Genomic DNA, 12,188 nt, shown 5'->3' with positions numbered 1-12,188 from the left:
GCTCCAACATTCTATTAGCCTCCTTTCCTCTCTCCTCCTCCTCTCTTTCTTTCTTTTCATGGGGTGCAGGGCTGTGACCCAAACCAAGCATGCCATGAATCTGCACTTGAACCCCAAGTAGAATGGCGTGGGTGCTGTGGAGACTGCCCGTGATCCCAGCTACAGGCGTCTCCAGGCTCTGCTGGCTCTCGGTCTTCCTGACTCCTACAGTTTGCCCTTTGAGTGATGAAGAGCTACTTTCTGCTGCTGGCAAACAAAGCCCTGTGAGTCGGGGTACACTTCAGACTTGCTCAGATGGGAGCCGTCGGAGAGAGGCTCTGCACGAGGATGAAGGCAGGTCTTCACTCATTATACACTCATTTATCCGTCTGGTGGAAACTCGGGAGACCTGTTCTGTTACGTTCATTTACTTGCTTAGTACAGTATTTTAATTTATTCTTTGGGGATTTCATGGCTGTATACGAAGCATGTACGAATCCAGTTGGCACTGGTAGTAAGGGTATAGTATGGGGCCATCTACTAGAGCATGGGCAACCTACTAGGAGCCACACCGCTGAAGAAAAATTACCACCCTACCCCAGTAGCCATTGACGGCCAATAGCTCCTCAGCGAGGAGTGAGGCCTCATGGGCCCCTCCCCAATCCATGCCAGAGAGCGGATTGGTTTCTTCTGTGTAAGCAGCCATAGCTGCTTGAGTCTAGCAGTGCACTGCGTTTACTTACTGTGTGTGGGCGCGTGCGCATGCGTGAAGGTGTGTGTGTGTGTGTGTGTGTGTGCATGTGCATGTGAGTGTGCATGTGCATGTGTGTGTGCATGTGAGTGTGCATGTGTGTGTGCATGTGAGTGCGCATGTGTATGTGTGTGTGTGTGAGCAGGTATGCTGTACATGTGTGTGCATGTGTGTGTGCATGTGCGTGTGAGTGTGCATGTGCGTGTGAGTGTGTGTGCGTGCCTCTGTGTGTGTGTACATGTGAGTGTGCATGTGCGTGTGAGTGTGTGCGTGCCTCTGTGTGTGTGTGTGTGTGTGTGTGTGTGTGTGTCCATACCATGATAAACATGTAGACATCAGAGGACAATTTCAGGGGAGCTGGTTCCATTTTTCCATGTGTGGGAGTTGGGATTAGAGCTCAGGTCCCCTCAAAGTGTGTCCGATGCTTCCGACAGAGCTGTCTAGATTCCAAGGTCCCTGAGGTGACTGGTCTGTTTGCCCAATTCAGGTGCTGACATCCTGGCTCCTCAGGTAATGGTGTCACAAGGTGTGTCTTGGAGCGTTCCTGTGGTCAGGCCACTGTGGATGGGTTGGTGGCCAGGTGAAAGGTGAGCCCTACTGCTCTCCTTCCCTGCTCACACTCACAGGCTGGCAGCCATAGTTTCTCTAGTTTGAAATTAGTCTCCTTTTTGTTTCCAATACTACTGGATGTGTTTAATTCTGAGAAATCACATTAAATATAACAATCTGATTCTATATCTGGAAGGAAAATATGTAAGCCCTTCCCTCTTCCCTTCTCCCCCCCTGCCCTGTGTGCGCACAGTATGTGTATGCATGTGCGTGTGCAGGCACATGATCCTGTGTGTGTCTCTGGGAATGTGCAGGGCACAGCATACATTTGGAGGTCAGAGGTCAGCCCCTGGTGCTGGTCTTCCCCTTGATTGAGGCTGGCTCTACCTTTGCTGCTGTGCATTCCATGTGGCTCTCCTGCTTTTCTGCTGTGCGTTCTGAGCTGGCTGTAATCCTAGCCTTTGAGTAGTAGAGTCAGGAGAATCAAGAAGTCCAAGGTTATCCTTGCCTGCATAGTGAGTTTGAGGGTAGCCTAGGCTACACAAGGCCCTGTCCCAAAGCAAACACTACAAGATAAAATCAACAAAGAGCAAAGAAGGAAAAGAAGTGATATCATCTTAGTTACTTTTTTATTGCTACATAAAACACCACAGACAAGGCAATTTGGAGAAGAAAGGACATTTGGAACTTAAAGTTCCAAAGGGTTAGGGGTCCATGACCGTCATAGGGAAGAGCGTGGCAGCAGGCAGGCATGGTGCTGGAACAGTAGCGGAGAGCTTACATCTGGAGACACAATCACAAGGCAGAAAACTAACTGGAAATGATGTGAAGCTTTGATACCTCAAAGGCCACTCCCAGCAACACAGCTCTTCCAATAAGGCCACACCTCCTAATCCTTCCCAAACAGTTCTACCAACCCAGACCGCGTATTCAAATATATGAGTCTATGGGAGGAGTTGAGCACTCTCTACCACAGCTGTCAAAGAATACATTGTAGCCACAGTCATAGTACAGATGGTCTGAAAATAAGTGTGCGCCTCAAGTTTCACAATAGCTACACAAGGCTTTGGGGCTCGCCCTCCCTATGCTTCCTGCTCTGCCTTCCTTGCCCCTCCCTCTCCACGGAGCCAAATCCTTCGTTCAGTCTTTAGAACTCTTGATTCTGTTTTACCGAATGGGATGTTGCCCTATGTGCCGATCCCAAAAGTCAATCAAGATGTGAAGTGTGTTTTCTTATTATAAATATTATTATTCTATGTTGCAGGACATTTGATCACACTGTGAGACAGAAGATTGTGAACTGTAAAAATCTGTTTCTAATAGCGGCTCAGCCTTGCATCCTAGAGCTTTCTGTTTACTGTAAACAAGTAATTGTGGTGAGTGTCGTTCAACCCTGGCACTTACCTTAACAGCAAGAGCTAAACAAAGTCGCTCTAGGTCAAGAGGCAGAGTAAGGAACCAACTGACAGGGAGTGACATAGATCTGAGCTGAAAGGCATTTAAGACAGAGGGGAAAGAGCTTTTTCCTTCTCGGACGACGTTGTGGAGTAGCAGGGTCAGCTGGCTGCTTTCTCTGCCTCTCTGAGCTAGCAGGCTTTCACCACAGCAGCTGACTCCTGAGGTAAAAGTGAAGAACAGTTTTCCTATGGGGAACTCAAGGCTACATACGGCTAACCAGAGACCGGATTCATAGCCGAGGATCACTAAACAAATATGTCCCTTCTCTGAAATTCAACATTCAGGGCATCTTGTATTTTTATTTACCAAACGTGAGACGTCTAGATGGAAAGGCCCCCACAGGAGCAGGAAAGAGCAAAACCGTTCAATAAATAACTTCTATTTAATAACTATGCTCATTTATAAGATCAAACTTTCAGATTCACGTAAATTCTCAAAGGCTCCGCAGGATCTCCTCGCTGATGCTTACCAGGGCTAACTCCATCTAGCGGGAAGGAACTGAACTGTCTGGTCCTCCCAAACTTCCAGTCCTCTTTACTGTGCGCGCCTTCCCTAATCTTGCAGGCCTTCCACTCGCCAAGATTTCGCGCACATCCCAAGGGAAAAGCCGATCACTGACGCCCTGCCCGATCATTATGTAGATACGGAACTGAAGCTCCGAGGCGTGCAATGACCTACTCAAGGTCATACGGAAGCCGAAAGGGGGTCATGTGCCTGAGATCCCTGTGACTCCAGAGCGCTTGCCCCCCGGCCGGGCTTCCTGGGTCCCCGAGTGCCCACAGTGTTGACGTGTCTGTCCGGGTGGTCACTCCGGTCGTGTCTCCTCTGGAGCCGGGCCTGCAAGTGGCTAAGCCTCCTGGCCTCCTGGGCTGGGAAGAAGGAGGCGGCGATGGCGTGCCGCAGGCGCCAGGCATAGGCCTGCAGTACCAAGGTGGCACCAGCCAGCAGCTGCAGGGCGCCCGCGGCCAGCGCAGCGGTGACACGGGGCGGTTGAGCTTGCGGCAGATGGCAGTTGTGGGATGTGAAGCGCAACTCCCACTGGAAGGAGCGCTGCACCGAGGCAAACACGCTCTCCACCGGAGGCTGGTTGAGGACGAAGAGGATGAAGTCCAGGACCTTATATGAGGCCTTCAGAACAGAGGAAAGGGTTAAGTCAGAGGAGCCAACAGATGCCCTATCGCTGCCACCTACAGAATGGGTAGAGGGAGGGGCAACCGTGACCCAGTAGCCATCCAAGCAGCGTCACACAAACCTTACCTCTGTTATTCTTACTACCTCCGAGCAAAGTATGTTTAGAGGAAACTAATTAAAGCCGGAGGTGTCTTAAGGGCTCAGAGGGCAGAGTGGCTGATTAGCAAGCAGGAAGTTCTGCTTCCACCCAACAATGGGGTGTGGGGGTGGGTGGGCTGGTCCACGCCTTTAATCTCAGCATTCAGGAGGCAGAGGCAGGCAGATCTCTGTGGATTTGGAGGGCAGCCTGTTCTGCATTATCAAACTCCAGGTCACTCAGAACTACATAGTGAAACCCCATGGGGAAAAAAAAGAAAATAAAAAAAATAAAGCAAAAAACAAACAAACAACAACAACCCCCCAAAAACAAAAACAAACAAACAAACAAAACAAAAACAAAAAACAAAAAACAACAACCCCACCAACAATGCTTATGGTATTGGTGGTCTTGCCAACTTGATAGGATTGAGAAATGCCCCGGACATTAGCAATTCGCTCCTCTGGGTGTGTCTGTGAGGGTGTTTTCAGGGAGAATTAGGGGATGGGGACCCTGTACTAATCAGTGATCTATTGATGGATCTACATCACAAAGGCCTTGTTGGAAGGAGGTAAAAGCTAGGAGATAGGGCCCAGCTGAAGGGAGCAATCACTGGGTGTGGGGTGTGGGGATGTACCTAGCCCTGGTCCCTTCCTGTATCCCACTTCTCTGCTTTCTCGTTCCTCACATCTCCACGTCATCTGTCTGTCAGACCCCGCATATCCAAGGATCATGACTCTGAGGCAAGCAAATACAGACAGCAGGAAGCCCAGGACTGGACAGACCCCTCCCACCTGATTCTTCCAAGAGTATTCCCCTCGGTACACTTACATCGTATTTGACTGTGAGCGTGAGTGGGACACTGGGTAAATCCTGAGCCCAGGTTACAGCTGCTCGTGCCAAGAGGAAGGCCCCATAGTCTGAGGCCACCGTCACAGCTGTGGCTATGAGGAGCAGTGCCAGTAGCCCCAGCCTTAGAAGACAGCTCAGCAACTCCTCTTGGGACAGCTTAGATTGGGCTGTTTGGAGTAGCCACGGAGGTGGAGCGGCCAGAAGATGTGTGGCACCAGCCTGGGTCAACTGCCGAACCAGCTGTCGAGTAGCATAGATGTTGTCAAAGCGTAGGTCGGTGAGGTAGCGATGAAGGTACCAGGCCGACTCGCCCAGGAGACCCAGCAGGAACAATCCGGTGACCACCCGTTGAGTCCCTAATGCTGCCCGAGCCAGGAACTCCAGGCCAGAGAAGTCTTCCAGGATCTGCTGAGTGACCCTGTGCGTGTGAAGTCGGAAGGCTGAGCCATTGCCCTCCACCTCAAATGTCAGGCTCCGGCTGACTGCTTGGCCGGCTGGGACCAGTTCCCTGGCTGCCTGGCGCAGCTGGTAAGTGGTATTGAGCAGACTCTCCAAAGAGCCCTCAGTAACACAGCCCAGCACTCGCCCAACTGCGCGCACATTAGCTAAGACGTTTGGCATCACAGCAACTGCCAGGTTGGCTGCACTGTAGGACAGGAGCAAGCGGCGGCCCTGCTCAGAGCCCAGGGTAGGCACACTGAGCGCAAACAGGCAGCGGATGGGGGGCACCAGGCCCAGGCTCAGGAAGACGAAGAGACCACAAAGAGCGGTCACCAAGGTAGGGGGTCCCAGAGGATAAAGCTGCAAAGAGACCAGCCAGTGATGAACCAGGCCTGCGATAAGACTGGCCAAGGAAACACATAGGAGAAGCTGGGTCAGTAGCTCATTCCGGCTGGCTGGCACAGGCTGGGAGAAGGCATTCCAGGCAGCCTGCAGAGGGACAACTGCTCTGCAGATCCCCAAGTGCCAGAACCTCCACCTGTATACAAGGAAATAAGGGAGTCAAGTGTTAGGAGGGTGTAGTTATCCTATCCCACCAGTCAGGCTGCTACTAGACTCCTCTTAGAGCCATTGGAACCCGCACACTTTCCAGATGGACCAATCAGAGGTTCTCTATCCATCCGGGGTACCGCAAGCTGAACCAATCAGAGCCTTCCCCAGAAAGTCTTTACCGGGTTGTTAGTCCACAGCCCAATGTCTGTGGAATAGGAGGTGGTTACCGGCTCTGGGAGCAGCAGGTATGCTGTGGAGAGAGTAAGCAGGGCTGAAATAAAGAATGTAGCAAGAGAGTGAGGAGGCACAGTTACACACACACACACACACACACACACACGCGCACACACACACGCATACACATGCACACATACACACACACACACACACACACACACACACACACACACACACACACACACACACACACACACACAGTCTGTGTACCTCAGTGCTGGTCCCGTTCATGTTCTTCCTTACAGAACCCAGTGTTCCCTCCATTATTTACAGGCAAGGAGACGGCTCAGTCGGCCTCTAGGGGACCTTTGCTCTTCAACCAGCCTCAAAACAGTCATCAAACTAACATTTCTTTGTGTGTGTATGTATGTATGTATGTATGTATGTATGTATGTATGTATGTATGTATTGTATGTTTTACATTCATGGCCTGCATGTCAACATCTTTTATTCTCCATCTCAATTTTTTTTATTACATTTCATTTTGTGGGTTCGTGCTTGCATGCCACTGTGTGTGTGTGTGTGTGTGTGTGTGTGTGTGTGTGTGTGTGTGTGTAGACGTCTCTCCTTCCATCACGTGGCTCTTAAGGATTGAACTGGGGTTGCTGACCTTGCTATCAGGTTCTCTTACACTGACTGAGATGTCCCACCGTTGCTCCACCGTATTTTTCTGAGGCAAGGTCTCTCATGGGTCTGGTGCTCACCAATTTGGCTAGACTGGCTGGCCAGGAAGCCCCAGGGAGCTTCACCTCTCCAATGCTGGGAGAGCAAATGCATCCTCTCACGCCTTGCTTTCTTCACGTGAGTTCTGGGGATCCAATCAGGTCCTTGTACAGTAGGCATTTTACCCACCGAGGCAGCTCTCCAGCCCTCAACTAATACTCAGCAGTTGCCGTGAGCTCAGCATTGGAGACACAGCAGGAAGGGAAGCGGACTCTGGCTTCCTCGGTGCTCACACCAGTTACACTAGTTACACCAGTTACAGCAGACGGACGACTACAAAATGGTTGGCTTCAGGGGTCAAGTATGAAACATGGACATTTTATCACTGCCCTCTTCACTGCAGACGACTGGGTGGAGCTGAGCATCCATTGCCTGCGGGTCAGCACAGCAGAGTGCGCCACCTACTGGTGATCGTCACTACTGCACGCTCACGAGTCTTCAACACCTGTACCGCTTTCCCGGCCCACCCCGCTGCCCGAGAACATTCAGGGGTGGGATTACACACTACTCTACACACAGTATGGTTAGTTTAGGGGCAGAGAACTGCTGAAGCAATAGAAAGTAGCGTAAATGCTTTTAAGAACTGGAAGCCATGTCAGGGACCCAGCTGCGGCAGGGGTGCTCTCACTCTGAACCGCACCCTCTGCTCACACCTCACAGCTCCCGCACAGCCTTATAGCCACTCCTATTATCCCACCCTACCAGGAGAAAAGCAGATTCCAGAAAGGTGAGGATTCTTTGGAAGGCTTGAAACTTGATCTCACACCCGTCTCAATGGGCTGCTGACTTCTCTGGCATGTGTCCCAATCCCCAGACTTACCCCAAGCTGACGAGGTGTTGCACGGCTTCCCTGCTGTTCCTCATGGTCGTTGAGAGCTGTGTTCAGGCGCTGCTGGGGCAGCCACAGCAGGTGAAGAGGAAGTGTGGGAATCGGGAGAGTCCTGGCTTCTTCTTTCTTCCCTTCAATCACACCCTCCTGGCCACCTCATCCTGCCCTGACAGGGGCCCACCTCCTGGGGGCTGGGCCAGCTGCCTCACCCTCTTCTGAAAGGCAGTCAGGAGCAGCCAGGGGTGGGAGGAGGGAGATACACTTCCCAAGAAGGCAGGGAAGTAGAATTAGTCCGTTTCACAGAAGAAGAAACTGAGGTTCACAAAAACCATACAGCTCATCAACGGTGACACTAGACTAAGAACTCCACTTTGCTTCCCTTATTCCCCCACGTAATCCCTGATTCTGGGGATGAGAACTCACGGGAGACTACAGGGACCCATGGGGACCCCTGCTAAGGCCACACTGTGCCGTTCTTAGCCATGAGGTACATCCATGGAAAGAGCATAATAAATGCAGCCTACATTGAAAACAGTAGGTGCTCAATAACTGCACATGTCCCTGTAGTGATTGCCTTGTAATTCCAGGCCATCCTTGAAGCCCATTCCCATCTGGCATGCAGAAACGTCTCCCTAGCACCAGTCCCCATGACCGTCTACCCTAGGACTCCTCTGCCATGGGATGGCTCCCCTGCTAAAGGACACAGTTGGCAAGAGTCAAATGGCCAGGCATTCTTCCTTATAAGGGCATCGTGCTGGGCCATGGGGAAGTGACCTCACATAGTACATAATTGATTGAGACACCTATGACCAGACCCTCAGAGGGATATGAACCCTTCCCGGAAGCTGGGAGCCTTCACGGATGACAGCTCCCCACCCCAACCCCAAGCAAAGCCTTGGCACACCGTAGAACCAGAAGCAGCCAACTCTTGGGTCTTGTGGGGCACCCTGATGAAGCTGCTTCTCCGCGAGAGTTGGCAGCATGCTGCCCGGGTAACCCAGTGGGACACTCAGACTTTGGTGGGAAATGAGCAAGGTTTTGAAGCCAGGAAAGAAGGGAACAGAAAACAGGGAAGGCAGGAAGAGAAAAGGAAGGAGGGAGGAAAGGAGGACACAGAGAGAGAGAGAGAGAGAGAGAGAGAGAGAGAGACAGAGGGAAAGAGAGAGAGAGAGAGAGAGAGAGAGAGAAAGAGAGAGAGAGAGAGAGAGTCTTTTTTTTTTCTTTTCTTTTTTTCGGAGCTGGGGACCGAACCCAGGGCCTTGTGCTTGCTAGGCAAGCGCTCTACCACTGAGCCAAATCCCCAACCCCGAGAGAGAGTCTTAAGAGGGCCACCCACTCTGTAGGAGGCTTAGGTCCCCTGCTGTCTAGTGGGCTGCAGTCAGTGAGCCTTTGTAGCAGCCCTGGCCTAAAGGCAACAGATCTAAGTGACTACTGTGAACTTTCACTTCACTGTGCTGTCTGACTTTGGGCAAGATACGGTCCCTCTCTGAAGTCCGAGTCCTCTGTCCTCTGCAGTATGAGAACAAAGCGCCTATTCCGTGGTTATTCAGCAGGCGGCCCATAAACGCTCGTGTCGTAAGCCCTTCCGCCTGAGTGCTAGCCTTGCCTGAGTGGGCTCCAGGATGCTTAGACCTGACTCCTCAGGCCAGATGTCTTTTATATCATCCCCTATCCCCCCTCCCAGCTCCCCACTCCCACCCCAGCTGGGGACTGCAACCCACAAACCGTGGCCAGCCTTTGCCCAGCTCTGTAGCTGGTTGGTTAGGAAACGGGCCATTTGGGGTCTCCTCTGGTGGCTGAAGGAGAAAGAAAGCTGGAGCACAGGGCCTGGCGAGGGGGAGGGCAGGAGATATTTTGGGGTTCTCGTAGCACGTGTGGGCAGCCACCTTTACTCCAGCCAGGCTGATCTGGCCTCACAGCCTTTGGAGGTGTTTCTGAGTCATCAATGGAGCTGGGCTGGGGGTGGGAATTTACTCTTGAAGGAATCAGAGCCACAAGACAAAGGGGAAGTAGGGAGTCTTTAGGTCTCCCCAGGGCCACTTTGGCTCACAGTCCCACAGTGAGTTAATGTCCTTGTGCCCTTCAGCAAAAGGGTGAGAAGGTGGCCACAGCTCCCTTGGCTGACAATACAGGCAGGCTGTGGAGATGGCTCGCACTGTAAAGCATTCACTGTGCAAACAGAAGGAGCTGAGTCCTAGCCCCTAAATCCACGGAGGGGAAAGCCAGCTTTGGTGGGGGGGGCAGCATTCATGGTCCCAACCCTGAGGAGGCGGAAACGGGGAGGGGTTCCAGATGGCCCGGCTGAAGGGCATCTCAGGGTTCAGTGACCCTCTAAAGGCCCTCAGATTAGCGCAATCATAAACACACACACACACACACACACACACACACACACACACACACACACACACACACACACCCCTTACCCAAGAACCTAACAGAAATAGAATGGGAGTTGCCAGCAGAAGCCATAGAAGTTTCTAGTAATGATATTAAAACTGAAAAACATTTTGTTAATGTCTGTGTGTGTGTGTTTGTGTGTGTATGTATATATGTATGTGTGTGCATGTATGTATGCATGTGTGTGCGTGTGTGCATTTGTGTGTGTATGTATGTTTGTATGTATGTGTGTGCATGTATGTGCAAGTGTGTGTGTGTGTGTGTGTGTGTGTGTGTGTATACGTGTGTAAGTCAGAGGACAATCTTAAGAGCGAGTTCTTTCTTCCCACCATGCGGGTCCTATGGATTGAACTCAGGGTCAGCAATCTTGACAGCAAACACCTTTACCCTCTAGGCCATCTTGCCTGCCCTGAAATCTATTCTAATAAAATATTTGTTCCATCAAATATATCCCAGATATGATCTGCTTAACATGTAAAAATACACAAAAGGCATAGCAGGATAATTTATATTGTTTTTTGTGTCACTGCAAAGGCCTGAGGGGAGTCACTCACGCGATGGCCCAAGGGTTAGGTGGGCGACCACCACCATCACTTCAGGAAGGGCCATGGGGCAGTGCTACCCTGTGACCACTGGAGCAGAGACCGACCTTTCAGCTCAGGCTGTGAGGCTTGAGGTCCTTCACAGGCCGGGAAGGCGGCTCGGTGGGAAGCAGAGAGCCAACACAGGTTGGGGAGGACGACGGGTGGGGCCTGGGGTGAGAGGGCTGTGTATGAGCTACTCAGCTGCTAATGGTTGCTGCTCTTCCGTTTGTTTCTATCTGTAGCCCAGGCTATCCGGTCATGCATAACTCCTCATTGTCCTGCTTCAGTGAACCAACCCACACACAGCCTGGCGTTTTCTTTCTCAAGAGAGATAGAACCCCAGATCTCCTAGGTGGCACTCCTGACATTGAAGTTTAGTGAAAAGTGTCTAACTGGAAGCTAAGAGAGGGGGAAGAAATTCTTGGCTGTAGGGCTGAGGGGCAGCTCTGACAGGGAGAACCAAGTGCCGTGACTGTGGGGTCTGCTCCTTCCAAACTCACCTCCCCTTCCCCATCCCATGCCCAGGAGTGATCTGGAAAGGCCGCACTGAAGGCTTTGTGCTTCTGTTGGTGGGACATGTGGGACTGTATGTGCCAACCTGGGCAAACCACGGTACCAGTGATGGGTCAACATTGTTCTGGATGTTTCTAGGAGGTTTGTTTGTTTGTTTGTTTATTAGGCTAACCTTTAGGTCAATGGGTTTGGAGTAAACAAGATGGACTTCAGACTATGGGGTGAGCCTGGTCTAATCAGGGAAAGAAAGCCTGGATTGAAACGGCTGGGCGTGGTCTGCAGCAGATGGCCTCTTTCCATCCACCCTGTCCTTTTTTTTCTGCACTCCCAGCCTGCCACTCCCCCAATCCCTATCCCATCAGGTGTGGGTCTCACCAAGTCTCCACAGCTGTGAGCCCACCCCCAAAACATGTCTTCTCCCCGTTTTCCCATCAGTGAGATGCAGCAGCCACACCACCAGAGACTAAATAAACCAGAACCGACCATCTGGGCACCTGCTCTGAGCACAACAGCTTACCAAGGTCCAGGCTGGGACCCGAGAAGTCACCTGAAGAGGGATCCTAGAGAGTGTGACCACTGGGGACATTCCCCCAGCCAAGTTCTGTGACTCCGCTGCCATGTTCAGCCAGCCCTGAGCAATGCCGCTGGATCTTCACTCATGTTCTCGGCGGTACTGCGGTGTTGGGACGCTGTGGCCTCCACAGAGCCCTGCCCAGATACAGCGGTGTGAGTCAACAAATCTGTCCCAAGGCCGCGGGGCTTCGATTGGATACTGGGCATCTTTAGATGATAAACAAAGCTAGGATTGGCTTGTTTGTCCTTTCTGGCCTTTGGCCCTCCTGGCAGGCTCCAGAGGAGCCCTAGTGTGTGCCCTGGGGCTTAGTCTCGCCAGTTCCCACACCACCATGGGGAGGGCCTCCGTCAGTGTCTCCTCTTGCCTCAATTCTCTTGATGAGAATACACAGACAGTAAAGTGACCAGTGGTGACAGTCCTGGGAAAGGTGAGGAGAGCTGCCACCAGCTAGAAGGGACAGAAGCTGGACGTTCAAAATC

At 51.8% G+C, this 12,188-nt stretch overlaps 1 protein-coding gene across 1 annotated transcript; it reads right to left on the bottom strand.

The window, feature by feature from the left end:
- Positions 1-3,411: 3,411 nt before the first annotated feature.
- Positions 3,412-7,673, bottom strand: Ocstamp (osteoclast stimulatory transmembrane protein). The gene is given in 4 exon segments (XM_032902649.1): positions 3,412-3,429; positions 3,431-3,865; positions 4,836-5,835; positions 7,630-7,673. Coding segments are annotated over 4 exon segments (1,497 nt in total).
- Positions 7,674-12,188: the final 4,515 nt, after the last annotated feature.

This window comes from Rattus rattus, chromosome 5 (assembly GCF_011064425.1).
Source record: "Rattus rattus isolate New Zealand chromosome 5, Rrattus_CSIRO_v1, whole genome shotgun sequence".
NCBI lineage: Eukaryota > Metazoa > Chordata > Mammalia > Rodentia > Muridae > Rattus > Rattus rattus.
The sequence above is the reverse complement of the archived record's forward strand: the minus strand, read 5'-3'. Positions and strand labels throughout refer to the sequence as shown.